Genomic DNA, 17,529 nt, shown 5'->3' with positions numbered 1-17,529 from the left:
GGCAGCGCGTCTTCGCAAGCGGCAGCTCGACGCCGACGCGCGAGCCGAAGCGAGGGAGCTCGTGGCCATGGCTGACGAAGAGGCGCTCGAGCAACATCGGCTCGCTGCCGTGCGCCAGGCCGACGAGTATTCGAAGACGCTGCGGGCCATGCAAGCCGCCGACGAAGGTACCGCGACTGCTATTCGTACACTGACTGGATCGCGTTGCAGCATACAGCAAGAAGCTCGCGGACCGCCTCTTTGAAGCGCGATCGCGTAAGCTCATGCACGACGAAGAGATGCGTCTCCGGCGCGTCCTGCGGGAGGCGCGCCTCCGAGAAGAGTACCATGAGCGCAAAGAGCGCCGCTCGATGCTGGCGGAAGAGACGCACATGCGGCAGCACCTCGCCGACGTCGAGAAGCGCCGGCTCAAGAGGCTCGAATGGACCCGTCGCGCCGAGATGTGCGTCGAAGATATCCGTAGCCACCAAGTGCGCGACCTCGAAGCGTCGGGAGCGCAGATCGGCCTCGTGTTCTGGCGACCGCTCGAAGAAAAGACGCTTCAGGCCTATGTCGCCGCGTACCCAACGCTCCTGCGCTGGAACATTCAGTTCATCCTCTTGACGACCGGCGTCCGCGGGGACCCACCGTGGAAGAATGTGACGTGGACGCCGCGTACGCTGAGACGACCATCGACAGCCCTTTGATAGCCTTTGTAGTGGTGGCGCCAGAAGCGACGCATAGCCCGTTAACCCGCGCACAAGAGCGCTGGCTGCGCGTTCGGTAGGAACCCATCGATCTTGCTCCGAAGAATGCAGCGTTCGAATGGTGTCGACAGACAACAGTACCTGCCACGCACCGATGCCAAGCTCCTCGCCAAGCAAGGCTATGCGTGCCTCAGTGCCGGGGACCTTGACAAAGGTAGTAGTACGCTTGCAATGCATGAGAGCCATCATGGGATGTAGCGCAAATCAAGCTCCGGTCCGCCTATGAGACCGGCTACAAGGGTGCGCAGGTGGTGCGCGCGATCGCCAAGTGCTACGTACAGCTCTACGAGCGCCATTACCGCGACCACGATATCCGCATGGGCCGCGTGTGGTACACGCAGGCCAGCAAGCACGTCGAGTTCTCCATGTCGCCTTCGTTTCTCATCGAATATGCCCAAGTAGAACGCAAGAAACAAGGGATGTTCTCACCCAACTGGAATATGCATAGGCTCTCTACCTCTCGGGGGCACTCCAGCACGCCGCCGAGGTCCTCGCAACGGTATTACACGACGACCATGTTTGAATTATCCATAATCAACGGGGTCGTCTAGGTCATTTCGAGCTTTCCGACGTTCGAGCAGCTGCCCCGTGTCATCTTCCGTGCGGCCATGCTCTTGCTGTCGCTCGAGCTCTACGACCAGAGCAAAGACTACCTCGTGTACCTTCTCGAGGCGCCGCCGCCGCCGTGGACGGACGCCGAGCTTCTCTTTATCATTGGTCGGCTCTACACCCTCGAGCACGACATGCGGCAAGCGTCGTTGGCCTTTGACGATGCGTACCGCCGCTGGAAAGTGCAGTGGGCCTCGTCCGGTCGCCAGTTGCAGTTTGGATCGGCCAAGCTCTGGCTCACAAACGCGGGCGTGTGGCGCGACCTTGCCATGAAAGCGCTTCGCCACCGCGAATATGTGCTCGGCAAAGACTTGTTTCAGCAAACGATCAAGCGCCGCGTCCGAGAAGCGCAACTTGATGGCGAAGACGAGAGTCGCAGGGACGCGTGGTCGCTCGACTGGTTCCACCTCGCGCAGTGCCACACGGGCCTTTGCGACAAGGCCAGTGCCGCGATCGCTGTCAAGCACTGGCTGCAGCAACACCCGTACATGGACCAACTCTTGTACAAGTGCCAAGCGTGGTCACCATCGCACTGGGCCCATATCGGGCTCACGCTGCGTGACGAATACCGCCACGTACACGCCGTCACGGACGTGACGCGCCTCGAGACCGTCATCACCAAAGTGCCGCTGCACGAGAAGCGGCTGAAGCAATTGTGGCAACGGCACAAGAAGAGCGTCCAGCAGCCGAAAAAGAAGAAGCGGACAACCGCCGAGCTCCGCGAGTGGCGCGCGGTGACCGACCCCAACAGCCACCGCACCTTTTACGTGCACGCGACGACATTCGAGATCGCATGGGACAAGCCAATCTAGTTCTTATCGTGTCGTCTTAGTCAAAGACTTTGGTCGCGTGCGACTTGACCGTCGCCAGCACGTGGGCTTGGAGCTTGGTGACGATCGGGCACGGCGGAAAGGTAATGTCGCCGGCGTCGTAGATGAGGTGCTGGATCGGCAGCACAAAGCGGGACGTGCTCGTCAAGAACGCACCCGACCAGCGCGGCGCGTCATCCATGGACGGCGGCGTCAAGCGCACGGGAATCGAGAGCGCGTCACAGGCCTCGAGCACGAGGTCGCGCATCGTGCCTTTGAGAATCCCGTCGTCGGCCGTCACAACCGTCTCATCCTAGCAGCATCGAGTAGTGACGTCGAGGATAGCGTGCATGTATAGTCTACTTGGACGACAAAAAAGTTCGACTGCGACGCTTCGTACAAGAGACGCGTGGACGGCTCCATGAGCACGAGCTCTTCCGTGTCGGGGCGCATGGCATCGTAGAGCGCTTGGCGGTCCTTGGCCCATTGCAGATCCTTGACCTAATGGCGTTATCGGATGATAGAACTTTGTTGCACGAGACGCTCCGTACGAGTGGGTTCTTGCGCGGCGTGCCTGCGACCTCGACCTGGATGTACTTGCCTTCCTTGGAGCCCATGAGCCCAATGTGGCACAGCACGTCGCCTTTGCCCTACGTGTGCCTGTCGTGTAGCGTGTGGGCCCTCTTCGAGACGCGCACCGGTTCCTGGATGACTTGGGTCATCGACGTCGCATCCGCGCTCGGCTGCATGACCAGCGTCAGCTTGTACTCTTGGTGCGGCGGAAACGTGTTGTCGCGCTGCAAGTCTTGCATGGCGGCACGCAGCGTCGAGAGCACGCGCGGCTTGACCACTACCAACGCATGAGCTGGCTCCACCGTCATGACATCGTACGCTTGACGAGCTCGTCGTCGGACGCATCCTTGACAATGCCTGGCGTGGGCTGCACTACAGATACAACGTACGTCGAGTCGCAGGCGACGCCATAGGCGAAGCTACCGAGGCGCTTCAAGTGGCTCTCCAAAGCAAACACAAACTTGGATTGGACCGTGCGGGCGCCGCTGTAGACGCCTAGTAGCCGCACGCAGCCAGTGAGGTATCGCCCATGACGGCCGTGCTACCGTACCCTTGGGGCAGGCGAGGATGAAGGCCGAGCCGTCCTTCTCGCACGGGATCGCGACGCCGTTCTTGGCCGCGGCCATCACTCGACGCATCGTCGTATTTCGATCCTTCGGGGTACTTCCCAAATAAAGCTGTGTTTCAAACCGCTGGTGTTGGATTCGGGTTTAAACACATGTGGTATGCATGTTTGAAACGATTAAAAGCAGCTCTATCCGGCGCATGTACGGATACCAGTTCACAACCCGACTCGGCAGCAGCATGCCGGCCGACACGACGGCCTCCTCCTACTACCTCGGCCTGCGCGTGGCCGTGGGCGTCCTCGTCGGCTTTGCCGCCGCCCGGCGCGGCCTCAAGAAGAAGTCGCTCGATCACTCCGGTGCCATTGCTGCCTTCCTCGTCGGCGCCATCTCCATGGCCTGCGGCTACCGCTTCGGCATCCTCCTCCTCGGCTTTTACTTTTCTGGCTCCAAGCTCACGACGTTCCAAGAGGCGCGAAAGGCCACCTTGGACGCTGCCGTCAAAGAAGGCGGCCAGCGCAGCGCGCGCCAAGTCCTCGCCTGCAGCCTCCTCGCCTGTGTTGTCTGCGTTGTCTATGCCATCGGCTATATCGACGACGCACCGCTCGATGCGTCGACACGCCCGACGGCTACGTTTCTCTGGGGCTGCTACATTGGGCACTATGCTTGCTGTGCCGCGGATACGTGGGCGTCGGAACTGGGTGTGCTTGCGCCGGCTGCGCCCGTCCTCATCACCAACTGGTGCAAGCGCGTGCCTCCGGGCACGAACGGCGGCGTCTCGTTCGTAGGCACCGTCGCGTCGGCGGCCGGTGGCGCGTTTATCGGCCTCCTCTTCTACGTCTACGGCGCCATCTTCTTGGAGTCGTCCAGCGTCCCGCAATGGCCGGCGATTCCGTTTGGCCTTTTCATGGGCGTCCTCGGGTCCCTCTTGGACTCGGTGCTTGGCGCGACCGTCCAGGTAACGTGGTACGACGAGTCGGCCCAAAAGATCGTGTCGGCGCCCGCAACGCACGAGCCTTTCGCCTACCGGCACGTGTGCGGCTACGACATTCTGTCGAACGAGCAAGTGAACCTCGTCTCGGTCGCACTCACGACGCTTGGCAGTGGATACGTCGCCCAGTACTTCTTTTAAGCATCCGGCACCATCAAGTCTCAAGCTACTGCTTCGATACATCCATGTAGCGCATCGAGGTGAACCGTGGGATCTGTCATGCGTGGAGGATCTCCTGATAGTTATTGTACAAGACAAGAAGTAACCAGGACCATGCAGAGACGAAGGTGTCTCCTCGCCCTGGACCGAGTGCAGGCATTGTTCGGAGCGCAGGTGGGCTTCACAACCCTGCATATCTACAACGCCAACGAGATCATCTCGGTACGGCCTTACCTGAACCCTCCTGCGACGGTTTGAATGCTCAACACATCGCTTCGTCGAGAGTCCGCTCGACACATTGTAGATGCGATTGTGTTGCGGGCGACGACTGCAATTTCTCGGGTTGATGAAGGACGCTTGCTGCTTGGGTACACAACACGGAATGCTTGGTAATAACATTCGACAACCTCCATCGCGCCCTTCGCACCAGTTGGAATTGATTCTCGAGCGAAAAATGCATCAACAACAAGCAGTCCACTTCGGATGATGGTAGTGGCATCGAGTCCACGACGCTTTCAAGTCAAATTCAACCGTGTTGGCTGGCTGCATCGTCGGTTGTTGTTGCGGTACCCCAACGAGGACGATTCATGGAGAAAGTAGCAAGCAGCTCAATGTATTTAGTTAGAACCTCGAAGTGTCTACGTATACATCGTCCGAAGGGTCCAAGACATGCAACCCTCCGCCGCCTGAATCCGATTGTGCGGTTGGCTTCAAGCGCCCTTTTCCCTCCACTTTTTTTTACGTCGTAGCACCCAAAATATTAATGCAACGCTCAAATCGTAATACAAATATTAAATAGAGTGCACGCAATACTAAAGAACGACCACCCACGCTAAAGATATAAGTTCAACATGAACGCGCCAATCAGCGGCCAGCGAAGGTGTAAAGACCGTTTCGTCATCATTGGATCTTGGCCGTCGGCAGCAAGCGGAGGTCGAGAGTGGCATGGCGCGACCCCATGAGCAGACGCTCTTGAAGCGGTCCGCCGTCTACTACATGCGCTTCTGGCTCTACATCACGGGCCTCCAGGTAGACAACCTACATGTGCATGAAGCCGCTGCATGAGCGATGCGTAGTCGCAAGCTGCCTTATGGCGCAACTTGCTCCTCGACTGGCGCTTCCGCGGCTCGACCAAGGAAGGCCTCTACGTGCTAACACGCAATCTGCTGCATCTGCTGTGGCGCTCGGTGCGTCTTCTCATGGTCCCGGACGTCTTTTTCCGGTACTTTGTCGCGACCTTCTCGCTGCAAATGCTCTTTGAGCTCTGGCAGCTCGTCAAGCAGCAGCTCGTCAAGCTCTGGCTTCAAACGTCCGCCAAAGGCCGCCGCAGCCTCAAGTTGCGCACGGCGCTCGCAAAGGCCAAGACGCTCGCAGAGCGCCAGACGATCGGGTCGGAGCTCGATGTCATCGAGGGCCACGACAAGTGGCGCAAGGACCCGTCTGCCGGGCTCTTCCACTACGAACGCGTCCAGAAGAAGATTGCCATGTACCGCCGCCTCATCGCCGAGAAGGACGTGCTTGGCATCATGTTTTCGCTCCGCGCGGGCCTCTTGCGCAAGCACTGGGGCCTCGGGAACCCCGCGTTGTACGACGTGAGCTACAGTACGTCGGTCCTTTTTTCTTGTTCGTCATGAGCTCACGCAACGTGGGGTAGTCGGGACCAAGCACCTCGTCGACGAGTACTTGGACACGATCCTCGAGTCGATGGACCTCGTTTTGCGGGCCAAGGGCACCGAGTCGACGCTCGGGTCTGCCGATGACGTGAGCAAGCAAGAGCTGAGCATTGACAACAAGCTTGCGTTCTTCAGCGAGACGCGCCATGCATTTGGGCGATCGGCGCTCATGCTCAGCGGCGGCGGTGGCCTTGGCTTGTACCACTCGGGCATCATCAAGACGCTCGTCGACGAAGACATTCTGCCGACCGTCATCTCGGGCGCGTCCGCAGGCTCGATCGTCGCGGGCTGTGTCGGCGTGCGCACGGACGACGAGCTTCGAGACGTACGAACGTGTGGTTTGTATCGCGTACGACTCGACTCAAGAGATATTTGTAGCTGTTTACGACCGAAGCACTCAGCCTCCGCTTCTTTGGCACCAACGTCACGGCCAGCGACATTGCGCAGTACACGCCGTCGTGGCTCGCGGCGCTCGAGGACGTGCTGCCCAACCAAGCCTTTCGCAATGTGCAAGAAGCCTATGTCGTCGCGGCGCGCTTTCTCGACAAGGGCTACATCCTCGACAATGCGATCTTGAAGGAGTGCCTCCAATCCAACATGGGGGACTTTACCTTCCGGGAAGCGTACGACCGAACCGGGCGCATTATCAACATTACAGTCACGCCGTCCCAGTCCACGTACGAAGAGCCATATCTTACCGCGTTCGAATCCGCATGGCATCGTGATGTAGGGATTACCCGCAGCTACTCAACTACCTCACGGCGCCCAACGTGCTCATTTGGTCGGCATCCCTCGCCTCCTGCGCGATTCCGCTCGTGTTTGCACCCGTGGAGCTGCTCGGAAAAGACCAAGTACGTCGCCGAGGGTCGCAATAAGATCTCACTCGCCTTAGCATGGCAACATTGTGCCCGTGTACCGAGAAGGCCTCAAGTGGAGCGACGGCAGGTATCTATCCTCGCGCCGTTCAGTGCCTTTGGATACGACGTATGGTTTCGGATAGTGTCGAGTGCGACTTGCCCATGGAGCGTCTCAGCGAGCTCTTCAACGTCAACCACTTTATCGTGAGCCAAGTCAACATTCACTACAAGTTCATTTCGGGCTATGCGTCGCTGGGTGGCGGCGACATCCTCGGCTTTCTCAAGAAGCAGATGAAGGCGTACATCAAAAACATTGCCGAGTTTGGCCTCAACACGTCCGTGCTCAAGTTTTTTGGCATCGGTCTCGTCCCGCTACTGACGCAGGTGCGGACGTCGAGACATTTGCGATTTTAAACTATATCATTCATCACGAAATGGGTTAGACGTACGAAGGCGACGTGACGATCCCGCTCGCGTCCCAAGTGTCGTTTCTTGAAATGTGCAAGCGTGTGCTTGTAAACCCGTCCCGGCGCGAGTTTGACTCGCTCGTTCTCTCGGGCGAGCGCGCGACGTGGCCCCATCTCTCGCGCATCCAGACCATGTGCCGCATCGAGTATGCCCTCGAGCGCGCCGTGCGCTACTTGCGTGGCGAGCAAGCGATCGAAGACGAGAAACGCACGGGCGTGAGCAGCCTCGGCCGCGTCCCGTCCTTCTACACGTCGTCGAGCTCGATGAACCTCACGGGTCTCTTGCCGCGCAAGCCCAGCGGCGGCCAGCTCAAGGACCCGAGCCCGAACGGCACCAAGTCGGTGATTCGCCGCAACAAGTCGGTCAACGTCGCGGGCGCCGTCATGACGATGGAGTCGAGCTTTAGCTCGTTTGGGCGCGCGTCCAACAGCAGCCTTGCCGACGCCAGCACGTCGTAGATCATTTTGCTTTTACTACAATCCAAACAAGACGACGATCTCAGCTCCTTCTACTGTACTAGTACGCTTTACTAAGTACAACCAAATGGGTTCAACCCGCCCACGGACAGTAGTAGGATCGTCGTGGTTGTTGGATGGACTTGGCGTGCCTCGTGCGACCTCAGCGATACGACCGATAAATCCACAGCATTCAAAGGATCATAGATCCAAGATCTGCTTCATTATTCCAAGATCTAAGATCTATCTATCTATCTATCTATCTATCTATCTATCTATCTATCTATCTATCTATCTATCTATCTATCTATCTATCTATCTATCTATCTATCTATCTATCTATCTATCTATCTATCTATCTATCTATCGATAATAGCAGAACGGTTACCACACGCGGGTAAGCTTGAAATAGGAACATCGCTGTGAGCGGACGTGGGAAACCGCAAGATACAGATCCGACATGAGCGACGACGAAGGGACACGGAGCCTCCAAGCGTTCTGCAGCCGCTTCGGCATCGAGGTTGAAGACGACGACGATGACGTTGAGGAGCTCGACCTCTCGGAGAAGGAGCTCGCCGAGCTGCCGCCCGACCTCTTTGAGATTGATGCGTTCTGCGACGCGCTCAAGACGTTGTGCCTCGAGCGCAACCAGCTGCGCGCGCTGCCCGATGCGCTCGGCAACCTCCGCGCAGTCACCGAGCTCTACCTCCGCGAGAACCAATTGACGTCGCTGCCAGCGTCGATCGGCCAGCTACAACAGCTCGACTCGCTGTACCTCGAAGACAATAAGCTCACGACCGAAGGCATTCCAGACGCCATGCGAACGCTCTCGCAGCTCAAGGGCCTCTGCCTGCACCGCAACTGCCTTACGGTGCGCATTGGCATGTACCAAGTGGTCATCATGGCACGGTGTAGTCGGTGCCGCTGTCGCTGCTCGCTCTAACGTCCCTGGAAGAGCTCTACTTGGACAACAACCAGATTGAGAGTCTCCCGGACGAGATCAGCCAGCTCGTGCATCTCCGAGAGCTCGACATGCCGGGCAATCGGCTCAAGAGCCTGCCGAAATCGTTCGTCCAGCTCGCAAAGCTCGAGATTCTGCACCTGGAAGGTACAATCATGTCCTGCAACACGGAGGAGGATGACGCTGTGGACTGCAGGCAACTGCCTCGAGACGCTGCCAAAAGGGCTCGGCGGTCTCGTCGCGCTGCGCAAGATCTACCTGCAGGACAATGCGATCACAAAGCTCCACGCGTCGCTCGGTCGCTGCACCAAGATGGAAGTCATCAACATGGAAAACAACAAACTCACCAAGGTCGCCAAGCGCATTGGAGACCTTCCAAAGCTCAAGCACCTCTTGCTTGCGAGCAACAACATTGAGACGCTGCCATTCAACCCGTACGAGAAGGCGCCCGGCCTCCGACGACTCACGCTCAGTGGTAACAAGCTCGCGCCCGACGTCCTCAAGCTCGAGCACCACGTGCCTTTGGACGCGGCGATTGCAGAAGGCGACGACGAGGGATGATGTAACCCGTGTAGTACATATCCTCAAACACCCAAGTATATGTACATACGTACGTCATGGTCCAGGCAGCAACAATTTGGAAGTGCACGACCATCCCAACAAGCATTTTTTCTGAACCCATATCAATCGCCATGCACCATGGAGGTAAAAGACATGATGGATAGACACGGGTAAGAGGACATCGAGTCCGATTAGGTAAAGAACGAGCACGTGTCGAGGTCGGTTTTAATCGGCGAGAGCAGCACCTCGCGCTTGAACCCGGGAAACGCATCCGTCTTGCGCGGGTCCTCGTGGAGGTACTGGTTGCTACGCTGGTTGTTGTTGTGGCCAGGACACGACGACGACGATTTGATGCCCTTCTCCGTCATCTCGCGCTGCTGGGCGACCTACGACATGCAACATGTCTCTCTACATGAAATACTTGCAAGCGGTGGCGTACGAGGTAGTTGAACGCTAAGATCTGCTCTTTCAGCTGCAAATGCGCCGTGTACGCGTGAAAGAAGGACGGGTTCTGCTCCTCGAGCTTTTGCCACACGGTGCGCGTAAACGTTGGGTCGACGTTGGCTTGCGCCTACAGAGTGCGATGAGCTTTTCTTCCATCGTCGCCGCTGCATATTGCCTCAAGCGTCGAAATGATGTCGGCCTACGTGCAACGTCAGAGATGATCGCATACGAGGTCGAGGTGTCGTACTACCTGGGACATGCACTGCTGGAGACACCGCTCGATGAGGTTCTGGACGCGAAGGATCTCGTTCCAGTTGAACGCGCCGGCTTCGTTGGTCGGCGGCGCCGGCGTCGACTGCGGAGCGTCGGCCATCGAGGAATATCGAAAATAAGATTTCTTCTTTTTGCGCATGACGAAGGGGCGCCGAGGCTTCGGCCTGTCCCACCAATGGCACGAAAAGACTCTGTTCAAAGTGGCGGATGTCGATTTGTTGGCGCTCTGGTAGGCTCGACGTCGGTCCGAAAGAATCACACGACAAACGTGACTTGTACTCGGCCGCACAGCTTGGCCCAAGCCAGTTTGCTGTTGCAATATCGAGTAGTATTCTGTACAATACAGTGCATTTGTTGCCTCGACAAGCGAGGAAGTAAAGAAGTCGCCTATTGATCGTGCGGGAGTCGCTAGCTTTTGAACGAGCACCTCTCAACGAGCTACTATGTAGCGAGCCCAAGAAATGAACCGACACACCAAAAGGTCCAGGTCAGAAATCGAGGCAGAAGCGCATAGTTACAGGGGAGCATCTACTGCGCAGTGTGATGACACCGCAGCTCCGAGGTAAACTGCGCTCTTCTATTCGGTGCTGTCGGTGACAAGGGCGCATTTGGTCGGGTACTTTGTCGAAAGCACTCGACGATATATTAGCAAGTTGTTCGCTTCTTTAAAGTCCGATGCCAAGATCGCACTTAACGGGAATGATTTCACTTAGATGCGACATAGTTCGGCCAATTCGATCGCCGTTATGAGCCGGCATGGCGAGGCAACGCTGCCGTCCGCCGAAGCCCGCGCCGTGCAGGAAGCGCTCCTGTGTACGTCCACGATGAATCTCCTTGGTCTGTCGATGCAACGATGCAATCGTAGCCAGCAATTATAGCGATTTCCTCTGCAGCGTGTGCAGCAAGTTCGCGACGCTCAAGTGCTTGGCCTGTCGCGGCGACTACTACTGCGCCAAGTGCGAGCGCAAAGTGCACAGCAAGAAGCACCGCAACGGCGAACCATTGGCCGTCGTCCACAGCAGAGGTACGTCATAATATGTGCACAGTATCTTGTGGGTCAAGCGTCAAGCGCCGTAGCCTGCGACGTCTGCCACGCGCTCAAGCTCGAGCTCTACTGCGAGGCGTGCACCAAGCACGTGTGCATGAACTGCATTGCGAGCCCATGCAGTTCGAGCTTGCCGCACGTGCTTGTGCCCATGAACGGTAGGTCTACTGGAAGCATGAGCACTCGAGCCATGGATGACCGACTAGGTGCTCGCGGCTTGTGCCTCGCAGTCATCGACTGGCCGCGCGACTTCGTCGTCGCCATTCAACGAGACACTGAACAGTACCTGCCCGTCAAGGTCGAGAAAAAAGAGCCCATCGCAACGCCACCAGCACCCGTCGTCCCTCCGCCAGCACGCATCGTCCAGCCGCCACCAGCACCGGTGGCCCAACAGGCACCGGTGGCCCAACCAGCACCGGTGGCCCAACCAGCACCAGTGGCCCAGCCAGCACCCGCGGTACCCGGCGCCGACGCTCCGTCATCCATGAGCGACCCGGACACGCTGCCGCACATTGGCTCCGACTCGATGAAGGGTGCAATGCTTAGCAAGTACAATGCGGCCAACGCCGAGGTCATCTCGCTCGAAGAAAAAATCAAGGTCCTCGCCAACCAAGTGCGGCTCGAGGTCAACAAGCATGACATGGCGGTCGCGCTCTCGTACAACAAGCAACGCAACGAGATGCAGGTCGCGCTCGAGACCGTCCTCGAAGCGCGCGACGAAGCCCTCGCGCACCTCGTCGCGTTCAACCCGCTTCTCCACGCACAGTATCAAAACACACACGACGCGACCAAGCCCGAGTACAAGCCGGTTGTCGCGACGCCGACCATCGTGCAGCGCGTCGTGCCCGGAAAGCACGCGCGATGCGCGCGCCTCGAAGCCGAGATCCTCGCGCTCGAGACGCAGCGAGTGCGTGCGAACGCAGAGATCCACGCCGCCTTGGCGCGCGACGACATGGGCGCGCTGGACCCGCTGGGCCTCGAGATTTTGGGTCTCGAGCGGCAAATGCTGGCCCTCGACGCCGAGCGCAACAAGGAATTTCTGTTGCTCACGGTCTTTAGCAAGCGGCTGCGCGACCGTATTGGAACGCTCCACGCATAACGTGCAAGTATTGTCGTCGTCTGGATTCATCTATCCATCTACATGGCGCACGGCACGTCGCTGAGAGGCATGTTGACGACCGCCGACACGATGGGCACGCAGCTGGAGTGTAATACTCGCAACGACATCGAGGCGACGAAGACGAGCCTACCTGTCCTTGCCGCACACAAAGATGTAGATGCTGTCGGCCGCGCCCGTTGCGTCGATGCTCTCGACGTCGATCGCGTACGCGTACTGGACGCCCTACCACAATATTCGTGAGAATCTTGTGAGAAGCTCAAACGAGACTACGGGCAAGAGCAGCGGAATCTGCAAGAGGCTTTGCGGAATGCGGTACAGGCCATGGTCATAGTGCAGCGCAATCGGGATGTCTGCGACAAACTTGGCGCCGGAATTCTAACCCCGCGGTTCAACCACGAAGAGGATGCGACTTTTGCGACGACCTGCAACTGGAGCTGGATCTTGAAGTGCGGGCCGAGACCTTGCACTTTGGCGTTGAGGCGAATCGACGCCCCCGTCGCAAACGAGACGGGGCCCTACGTAATTTGAAACCAGGTAGTACGCTTTGGACATCGCGCTGTCTGTACCTGGCCGTCGCGAATGACCTTGACGTATGACCGCACGGTCGTGAGACGGAGCTTGCACAAATCCCGCTACGAGAAAGTACGTCGAGACGACGACTCGTTTTGGGGTGTCCTGCACCTGGAAATGGCGGTGCATCTCGATCGCGTGGTCCCGCTCGCGTTGCGTTTGCTCGACGTACAGCTTGGTCTTCTTGGGCACGTTGAGCGGAATATCTAGTCGTTTGTCGATATGACGTGTTTGAAAGGCGGGTGTACCTTGCTCGGGGGGCGGCCCCGACGACGTTGACGTGCCCTACACATGTATTTTGTCGTGTCTCTGAGCAACGACAACAATTTGTACTTCCAGATCCGCGTTGCGCTGTAGAATCTTGAGTGTCAGAGCCCCCGACTAGGCAATGATGATTGATCTATCGGCGGCAGGAACCGAAACCATACCTTGTGCACGAGGACAAGCGACGCTTCTTCTCGGCCAAACTGGCCAAAGACCATGCCTGTGAGGAGGCTGTCGAGGTGGAACGACGTGACCTTGATCTTTTCATTGTAGAGAAGGATCTCGCCCTTCCGGAGCGCGATCAGAATGCCCTTCGAGTGTTTGGTGCGGCGAAGGTTGAGCGCCTCCATGGCCACCACGTCTTGGGGCATAATCATGGACCAGTTCTTCTTGCCCTGTCATTTTCCATGGGTTGTATCAACTTGATACACTTTTGAAACGAGAATGTATATCGTACCTTGAGGTGGAAGGACGAGACTTTACGGTCCATACACGCCACAATGATGCCCTTGTCCATCTGCAAGAGCGCGCATGCGGGCGACTCGAGCTCAATCACACTCTTGAGCAGCTCGCCGTTCTACAGAAAAAGTATGCGACATGTTCAAATGGGCGATTGCATGTCCTACCTTGACCGTGTACACGGACCCGTTCCGGCACGACACAATCAGTCGATACTCGACGTCATAGAGTCCGTTGACGGCAATTTCAACGGGCGTCGACGGCAAGAATGCTTTCGCCGCAATGTTGGCGCCTTGTTGGTCGAGCACGTAGATCTAACCGCCGGTCCTCTCGGTGTTTTCCAGTGGAAGAGAGGGTACCTGGCCCGCTTCGGTGCCCACGACGAGACTACGCGCGGTGCGTCACACACCGTTGTCATGCAGCAACGTCGTACCATCCAATCGCGTCCTTCTCGTCCATGTTCTTGCTCAGCGTGGTCATGCACGTGATGGCCGTGTGCTCGACGAGCGGGTCGTCCATGTACCTTGTCGGAAGATGATGCTCCAGTGGATCGGATTGTATCAGGAGTATGTACCGCGACACAAACTCGGCTTGCTGCTCCATGTCGTCAATCGCGAGAAACCCACGCGAGCGCTGCGTCAGTGGCGTGCCGCGGCTCCTACACCAATGCATGGAGTGTTAAATGCTTGTTGGATCGAAAATATGGAGCGTGGAAATGGGCACCGAAGGAGGTTGAGCTGGTGCACGGCGCCGACAATGTCGACCTCGCACTTGGCGAGCTGGCCCCAGAGCTTGGTTTCGTCCGGCGACACATCGAGCGACGGCAGTGTGAACTTGTAGTACGGTCGCATGTTGCGGTAAATGTAGATCGAGGGGCCAGAGGCCACCGCAATCGACGGCGTGCGTGGCCGCGCCGCGTCTAGAACTCTCATCGTCCTTTTGGTGCACGCATCGTGGATATATCGCACCCGAGTAGAAGACGCTAAGTGCGACGGGCTCGCCCAAGACGGCTTGCTCGCTCAGGAGCGTCGTGCCTACAAACGCGCTGTGCAGCTACCAGAGTAGAGACGGCGACGCTCGAACCTTTGTAGAGTTTGAGCCGGCGGTCGGCGTCTGCAATGAGCAGCTTGTAGTCGCCGTCGCCGTAGACGTCGGCGAGCTTGATGCAACTACGCAAGCGCTTGTTGATACAACCACGTCGAGCAGGCCAGTCGTACGGCGAGAACGCCTTGATGCCAGCCACCGCGTTGTGGTGCGCGTGGAGCCATGGACCTAGCTTCATGGTAAACCCACCCTTTGCCTGCGCCGTACTCTTCTCAGCCTTTGCCTTTTCCGGGACCGCCGTCGCCGCATTCGGCTCGGCCATTGTGCAGAAGTGAACCGACGCGATCTTGTATCCAATCCGTGGAGCCATAACCGCTAGGGACACGTGGCAGCACGACGCAGCGCCTGACTTGCCGTCCCGCACATCGTCGTCGTCCGAACGACCAGCCTATTACTATACTACAAGCAAGCTCGAGCACCTCAAACGTGGGCTGCTAGGGTGGCCGACGACGATGCATGTCGAGCGGTCGGGTCTATCACGACAGGCGCCTTCGTCAATCTGATCCTTCGCGTTCCTATGCCCCTCGCCAGCGACGGCGTCGTCTTCTTGCTCTTGGGTCATACTACTACACTCGTGCTTCAAGACGTCGTGGCCGTCTCTGCATGCTTGCATATACGATGGCGACAGCGAGAACCATACATTTGGCTCTCACCCACGTTTCTGCCTTGAAGCGCCGAGCATCTGTGGCCACCGGAGCAGGTATTGGTGCAGAAGGTACACGCAGCGCAGCCAACACCGACTTGCGCGCGTTGCACGAGACGTTGAAGCAGCAGTGCCTTTGCATGGCGACGGGCGCTCGTTCTTCGTTGCTTCTTCTTCAAGTAACTGCAGGAGCGAGCGTCTGGTTTGGCGCCTTCAACAAGTATTCAAGCACGTGGCCCTTTTACAAACCACTCTCGGTACTACTCTGCCCATCGGCCCTCAGTTGTCGTCGTCACGTCAGCACGACAAGATCGGCAACGTCACAAACAATCTGTTTGACGTCTACTGACGACGTGGTTATGGACAAGCGATTCTTGACCTCTTCGTTCTTCTTCCTGGCCGCACAATCCATTCCTTGGAAATGGTATATGGTAGACTGGTCAGGTGCAAGTTAGGTGCGCCAGCGTGACACGCAGCAGTGGACGGTCCATGCTTGCGTAACTCGCACCCAGCACCTTGTCAGGATCACATATGGCGACGGACATCTGATCCGGTTCCGTTTGCGTGGTGGCGGTGTCGCCTTCAACAATTTCTCTTCTTCCCACGTCCTTTCTTCATTTGCCAAGTCGCTCTCAAGATGGCAAGTGACGCGTACGCTACGGTGCAGACTCCCGTTGACGGCGCGGCGCAAACGAGCATCGCCCGCCCGCCCAAGTCAATGGTGCGCCGGCTGCTCTCGTCGCTCACCTTTTGGATCGTGCTCGGGACGATTCTCGGCGTTATTCTCGGCGAAGTCGCGCCGTCCTTCTCCAAGTCGGCGGCGCCAATGGCCCAGATCTTCCTCCGGCCGATCCAGTTTATTGTGTTCCCGCTCGTCTTTTCGTCGCTCGTTGTCGGTATCGCCGGCAACGGCGACCTCAAAGCGCTTGGCCGCCTCTCGCTCAAGTCGTTCATTTACTTTGAGATTGTGACCACGCTCGCGCTCATCCTTGGGCTGGTCGCTGTCAACATTGCGAGCCCCGGGTCGTCGATCCCGCAAGGAAAGAACTACACGGGCAAGCCGTCCGACTCGTTCTCGTTTGATCTTTGGATCAAGCACTTGACGCCCAAGACGTGGGGCGAAATGATGGGCGGCTCGGGCAGCTCGGAGCTCCTCCAAGTGCTCGTCGCGTCGATCCTCGTCGGTGTCGCGACCGCCATGACGGCCGAGCACCACAAGCGCGTGCTCCTCGAGCTCGCGACGGCCGTCATGGAGATGATGTTCAAATTCGTCGACATTGTCATTTGGACGGCGCCGCTCGGTGTCTGCTTTGCGGTCGCCAACGCGATCGGTGCCAACGGCGTGAGCGCGCTTGGCGCGCTCGGCGCGCTCGTCGTCACCTTGTACGTGACGCTCGTGGTCTTCATCGTCGTCATCTTTGGTGCGATTTTTGTGCTTTTCAAAATCCATCCGCTCGAATTCGTCTCGGCGATGCGCGAGCCACTCGTGATCGCGTACACGACCGCGACGTCCGAAGCCGCGCTGCCCAAGGTGTTCGAGGCGCTCGCAGCGTACGGTGTCTCGCCGCACATTTCGGCGTTCGTCGTCCCCTTTGGCTACTCGTTCAACCTCGACGGCTCGACCTTGTACCTCTCGCTCGCGGCCGTCTTTTGCGCGCAGGCGACGCACATTGAGAAGAGCGTTGGCGAGCAAATCGTGATGGTCCTCATGCTCATGATCTCGTCGAAAGGCGTCGCTGGCGTCCGCTCGGCGAGTATCATTGTCCTCGCCGCGACCGTCGACCAGTTCAACATCCCCAACTGGCCGGTGACGCTCATTTTGGCCGCCGACTGGCTCATGGACATGGCGCGGACGTTCACGAACGTCTTTGGCAACTGCCTCGCGGCCGTCGTCATGGCCAAGCTCGAGGGCGAGTTCCGCAAGGATGGCTGGGAGAAGGCGCTCGAGGTCGCCAACGACGAAGACGAGCATGTCCTTGTCGACGACGACAAGCACACCGTGTAACTATTGATGTCGTAGTACGCATCGTACGCGTTTTCTTTATCTAACCAAGTGCAATGTGTCTTTACGTACAATCTGTCTGTCTCTCGAACGACTGAACTATTAGTACCATGCTGCTCTCCCGCCGAGACCAAATACAAAACGTCTCAAAATGCGCAAGTGGCTTATGCAATTCGATGG

The 17,529-nt window shown here is 58.0% G+C and overlaps 10 protein-coding genes across 10 annotated transcripts in view; 7 read left to right on the top strand and 3 right to left on the bottom strand.

Moving 5' to 3' along the window:
* Positions 1 to 731, top strand: part of SPRG_20932 (hypothetical protein) — a gene marked incomplete at both ends in the record, with an annotated part of 2,023 nt that extends 1,292 nt beyond the window's left edge. The window contains 3 exons of the mRNA XM_012349952.1: positions 20 to 167; positions 211 to 654; positions 724 to 731. Coding sequence (XP_012205342.1) covers positions 20 to 167; positions 211 to 654; positions 724 to 731 — 600 coding nt within the window. The remainder of the gene's footprint in view (positions 1 to 19; positions 168 to 210; positions 655 to 723) is intronic.
* Positions 732 to 1,063: 332 nt separating this feature from the next.
* On the top strand, positions 1,064 to 2,093 carry SPRG_20931 (hypothetical protein; the record flags this gene model as incomplete). The annotated part of the gene is made up of 4 exons (XM_012349951.1): positions 1,064 to 1,144; positions 1,195 to 1,245; positions 1,298 to 2,010; positions 2,072 to 2,093. The coding sequence occupies 4 exons, from the start codon at positions 1,064 to 1,066 to the stop codon at positions 2,091 to 2,093; spliced, it is 867 nt and encodes a 288-aa protein (XP_012205341.1).
* A 90-nt stretch (positions 2,094 to 2,183) lies between these two features.
* Positions 2,184 to 3,363, bottom strand: SPRG_10698 (hypothetical protein; the record flags this gene model as incomplete). Its single annotated transcript, XM_012349932.1, has 7 exons — positions 2,184 to 2,477; positions 2,528 to 2,665; positions 2,716 to 2,814; positions 2,863 to 3,014; positions 3,056 to 3,109; positions 3,161 to 3,232; positions 3,288 to 3,363. The coding sequence occupies 7 exons, from the start codon at positions 3,361 to 3,363 to the stop codon at positions 2,184 to 2,186; spliced, it is 885 nt and encodes a 294-aa protein (XP_012205322.1).
* A 160-nt stretch (positions 3,364 to 3,523) lies between these two features.
* On the top strand, positions 3,524 to 4,458 carry SPRG_10697 (hypothetical protein). Its single transcript, XM_012349931.1, has one exon. It carries the CDS (start codon positions 3,542 to 3,544, stop codon positions 4,430 to 4,432), a length of 891 nt encoding a protein of 296 aa, XP_012205321.1. The 5' UTR covers positions 3,524 to 3,541; the 3' UTR covers positions 4,433 to 4,458.
* A 937-nt stretch (positions 4,459 to 5,395) lies between these two features.
* On the top strand, positions 5,396 to 7,954 carry SPRG_10696 (hypothetical protein; the record flags this gene model as incomplete). The annotated part of the gene is made up of 8 exons (XM_012349930.1): positions 5,396 to 5,479; positions 5,527 to 6,052; positions 6,105 to 6,448; positions 6,502 to 6,800; positions 6,854 to 6,974; positions 7,016 to 7,068; positions 7,124 to 7,364; positions 7,424 to 7,954. 8 exons carry the CDS (start codon positions 5,396 to 5,398, stop codon positions 7,904 to 7,906), a joined length of 2,151 nt encoding a protein of 716 aa, XP_012205320.1. The 3' UTR covers positions 7,907 to 7,954.
* Positions 7,955 to 8,312: 358 nt separating this feature from the next.
* SPRG_10695 (hypothetical protein) lies at positions 8,313 to 9,460 on the top strand. The gene is made up of 3 exons (XM_012349929.1): positions 8,313 to 8,774; positions 8,819 to 9,011; positions 9,061 to 9,460. Exons 1-3 carry the CDS (start codon positions 8,364 to 8,366, stop codon positions 9,423 to 9,425), a joined length of 969 nt encoding a protein of 322 aa, XP_012205319.1. The 5' UTR covers positions 8,313 to 8,363; the 3' UTR covers positions 9,426 to 9,460.
* Positions 9,461 to 9,568: 108 nt separating this feature from the next.
* SPRG_10694 (hypothetical protein) lies at positions 9,569 to 10,242 on the bottom strand (the record flags this gene model as incomplete). Its single annotated transcript, XM_012349928.1, has 4 exons — positions 9,569 to 9,811; positions 9,865 to 9,996; positions 10,045 to 10,068; positions 10,120 to 10,242. The coding sequence occupies 4 exons, from the start codon at positions 10,240 to 10,242 to the stop codon at positions 9,617 to 9,619; spliced, it is 474 nt and encodes a 157-aa protein (XP_012205318.1). The 3' UTR covers positions 9,569 to 9,616.
* Positions 10,243 to 10,966: 724 nt separating this feature from the next.
* Positions 10,967 to 12,286, top strand: SPRG_10693 (hypothetical protein; the record flags this gene model as incomplete). Its single annotated transcript, XM_012349927.1, has 4 exons — positions 10,967 to 10,979; positions 11,008 to 11,166; positions 11,220 to 11,345; positions 11,394 to 12,286. 4 exons carry the CDS (start codon positions 10,967 to 10,969, stop codon positions 12,284 to 12,286), a joined length of 1,191 nt encoding a protein of 396 aa, XP_012205317.1.
* Positions 12,287 to 12,324: 38 nt separating this feature from the next.
* On the bottom strand, positions 12,325 to 14,988 carry SPRG_10692 (hypothetical protein; the record flags this gene model as incomplete). The annotated part of the gene is made up of 19 exons (XM_012349926.1): positions 14,912 to 14,988; positions 14,818 to 14,872; positions 14,684 to 14,769; positions 14,569 to 14,634; positions 14,324 to 14,519; positions 14,175 to 14,258; positions 14,034 to 14,123; positions 13,960 to 13,987; positions 13,768 to 13,914; positions 13,599 to 13,718; positions 13,306 to 13,536; positions 13,211 to 13,258; positions 13,126 to 13,162; positions 12,989 to 13,083; positions 12,874 to 12,939; positions 12,730 to 12,822; positions 12,578 to 12,682; positions 12,438 to 12,529; positions 12,325 to 12,388 (listed from the first exon to the last, which is right to left on the bottom strand). Exons 1-19 carry the CDS (start codon positions 14,964 to 14,966, stop codon positions 12,325 to 12,327), a joined length of 1,758 nt encoding a protein of 585 aa, XP_012205316.1. The 5' UTR covers positions 14,967 to 14,988.
* A 968-nt stretch (positions 14,989 to 15,956) lies between these two features.
* Positions 15,957 to 17,423, top strand: SPRG_10691 (hypothetical protein). The gene has a single exon (XM_012349925.1). It carries the CDS (start codon positions 15,985 to 15,987, stop codon positions 17,350 to 17,352), a length of 1,368 nt encoding a protein of 455 aa, XP_012205315.1. The 5' UTR covers positions 15,957 to 15,984; the 3' UTR covers positions 17,353 to 17,423.
* Positions 17,424 to 17,529: the final 106 nt, after the last annotated feature.

Source organism: Saprolegnia parasitica, assembly GCF_000151545.1.
Source record: "Saprolegnia parasitica CBS 223.65 unplaced genomic scaffold supercont2.59, whole genome shotgun sequence".
In the NCBI taxonomy this organism is placed as follows: domain Eukaryota; phylum Oomycota; class Saprolegniomycetes; order Saprolegniales; family Saprolegniaceae; genus Saprolegnia; species Saprolegnia parasitica.
Note: the sequence above shows the minus strand (reverse complement) of the source record. Positions and strands in the feature narration are given on the sequence as shown.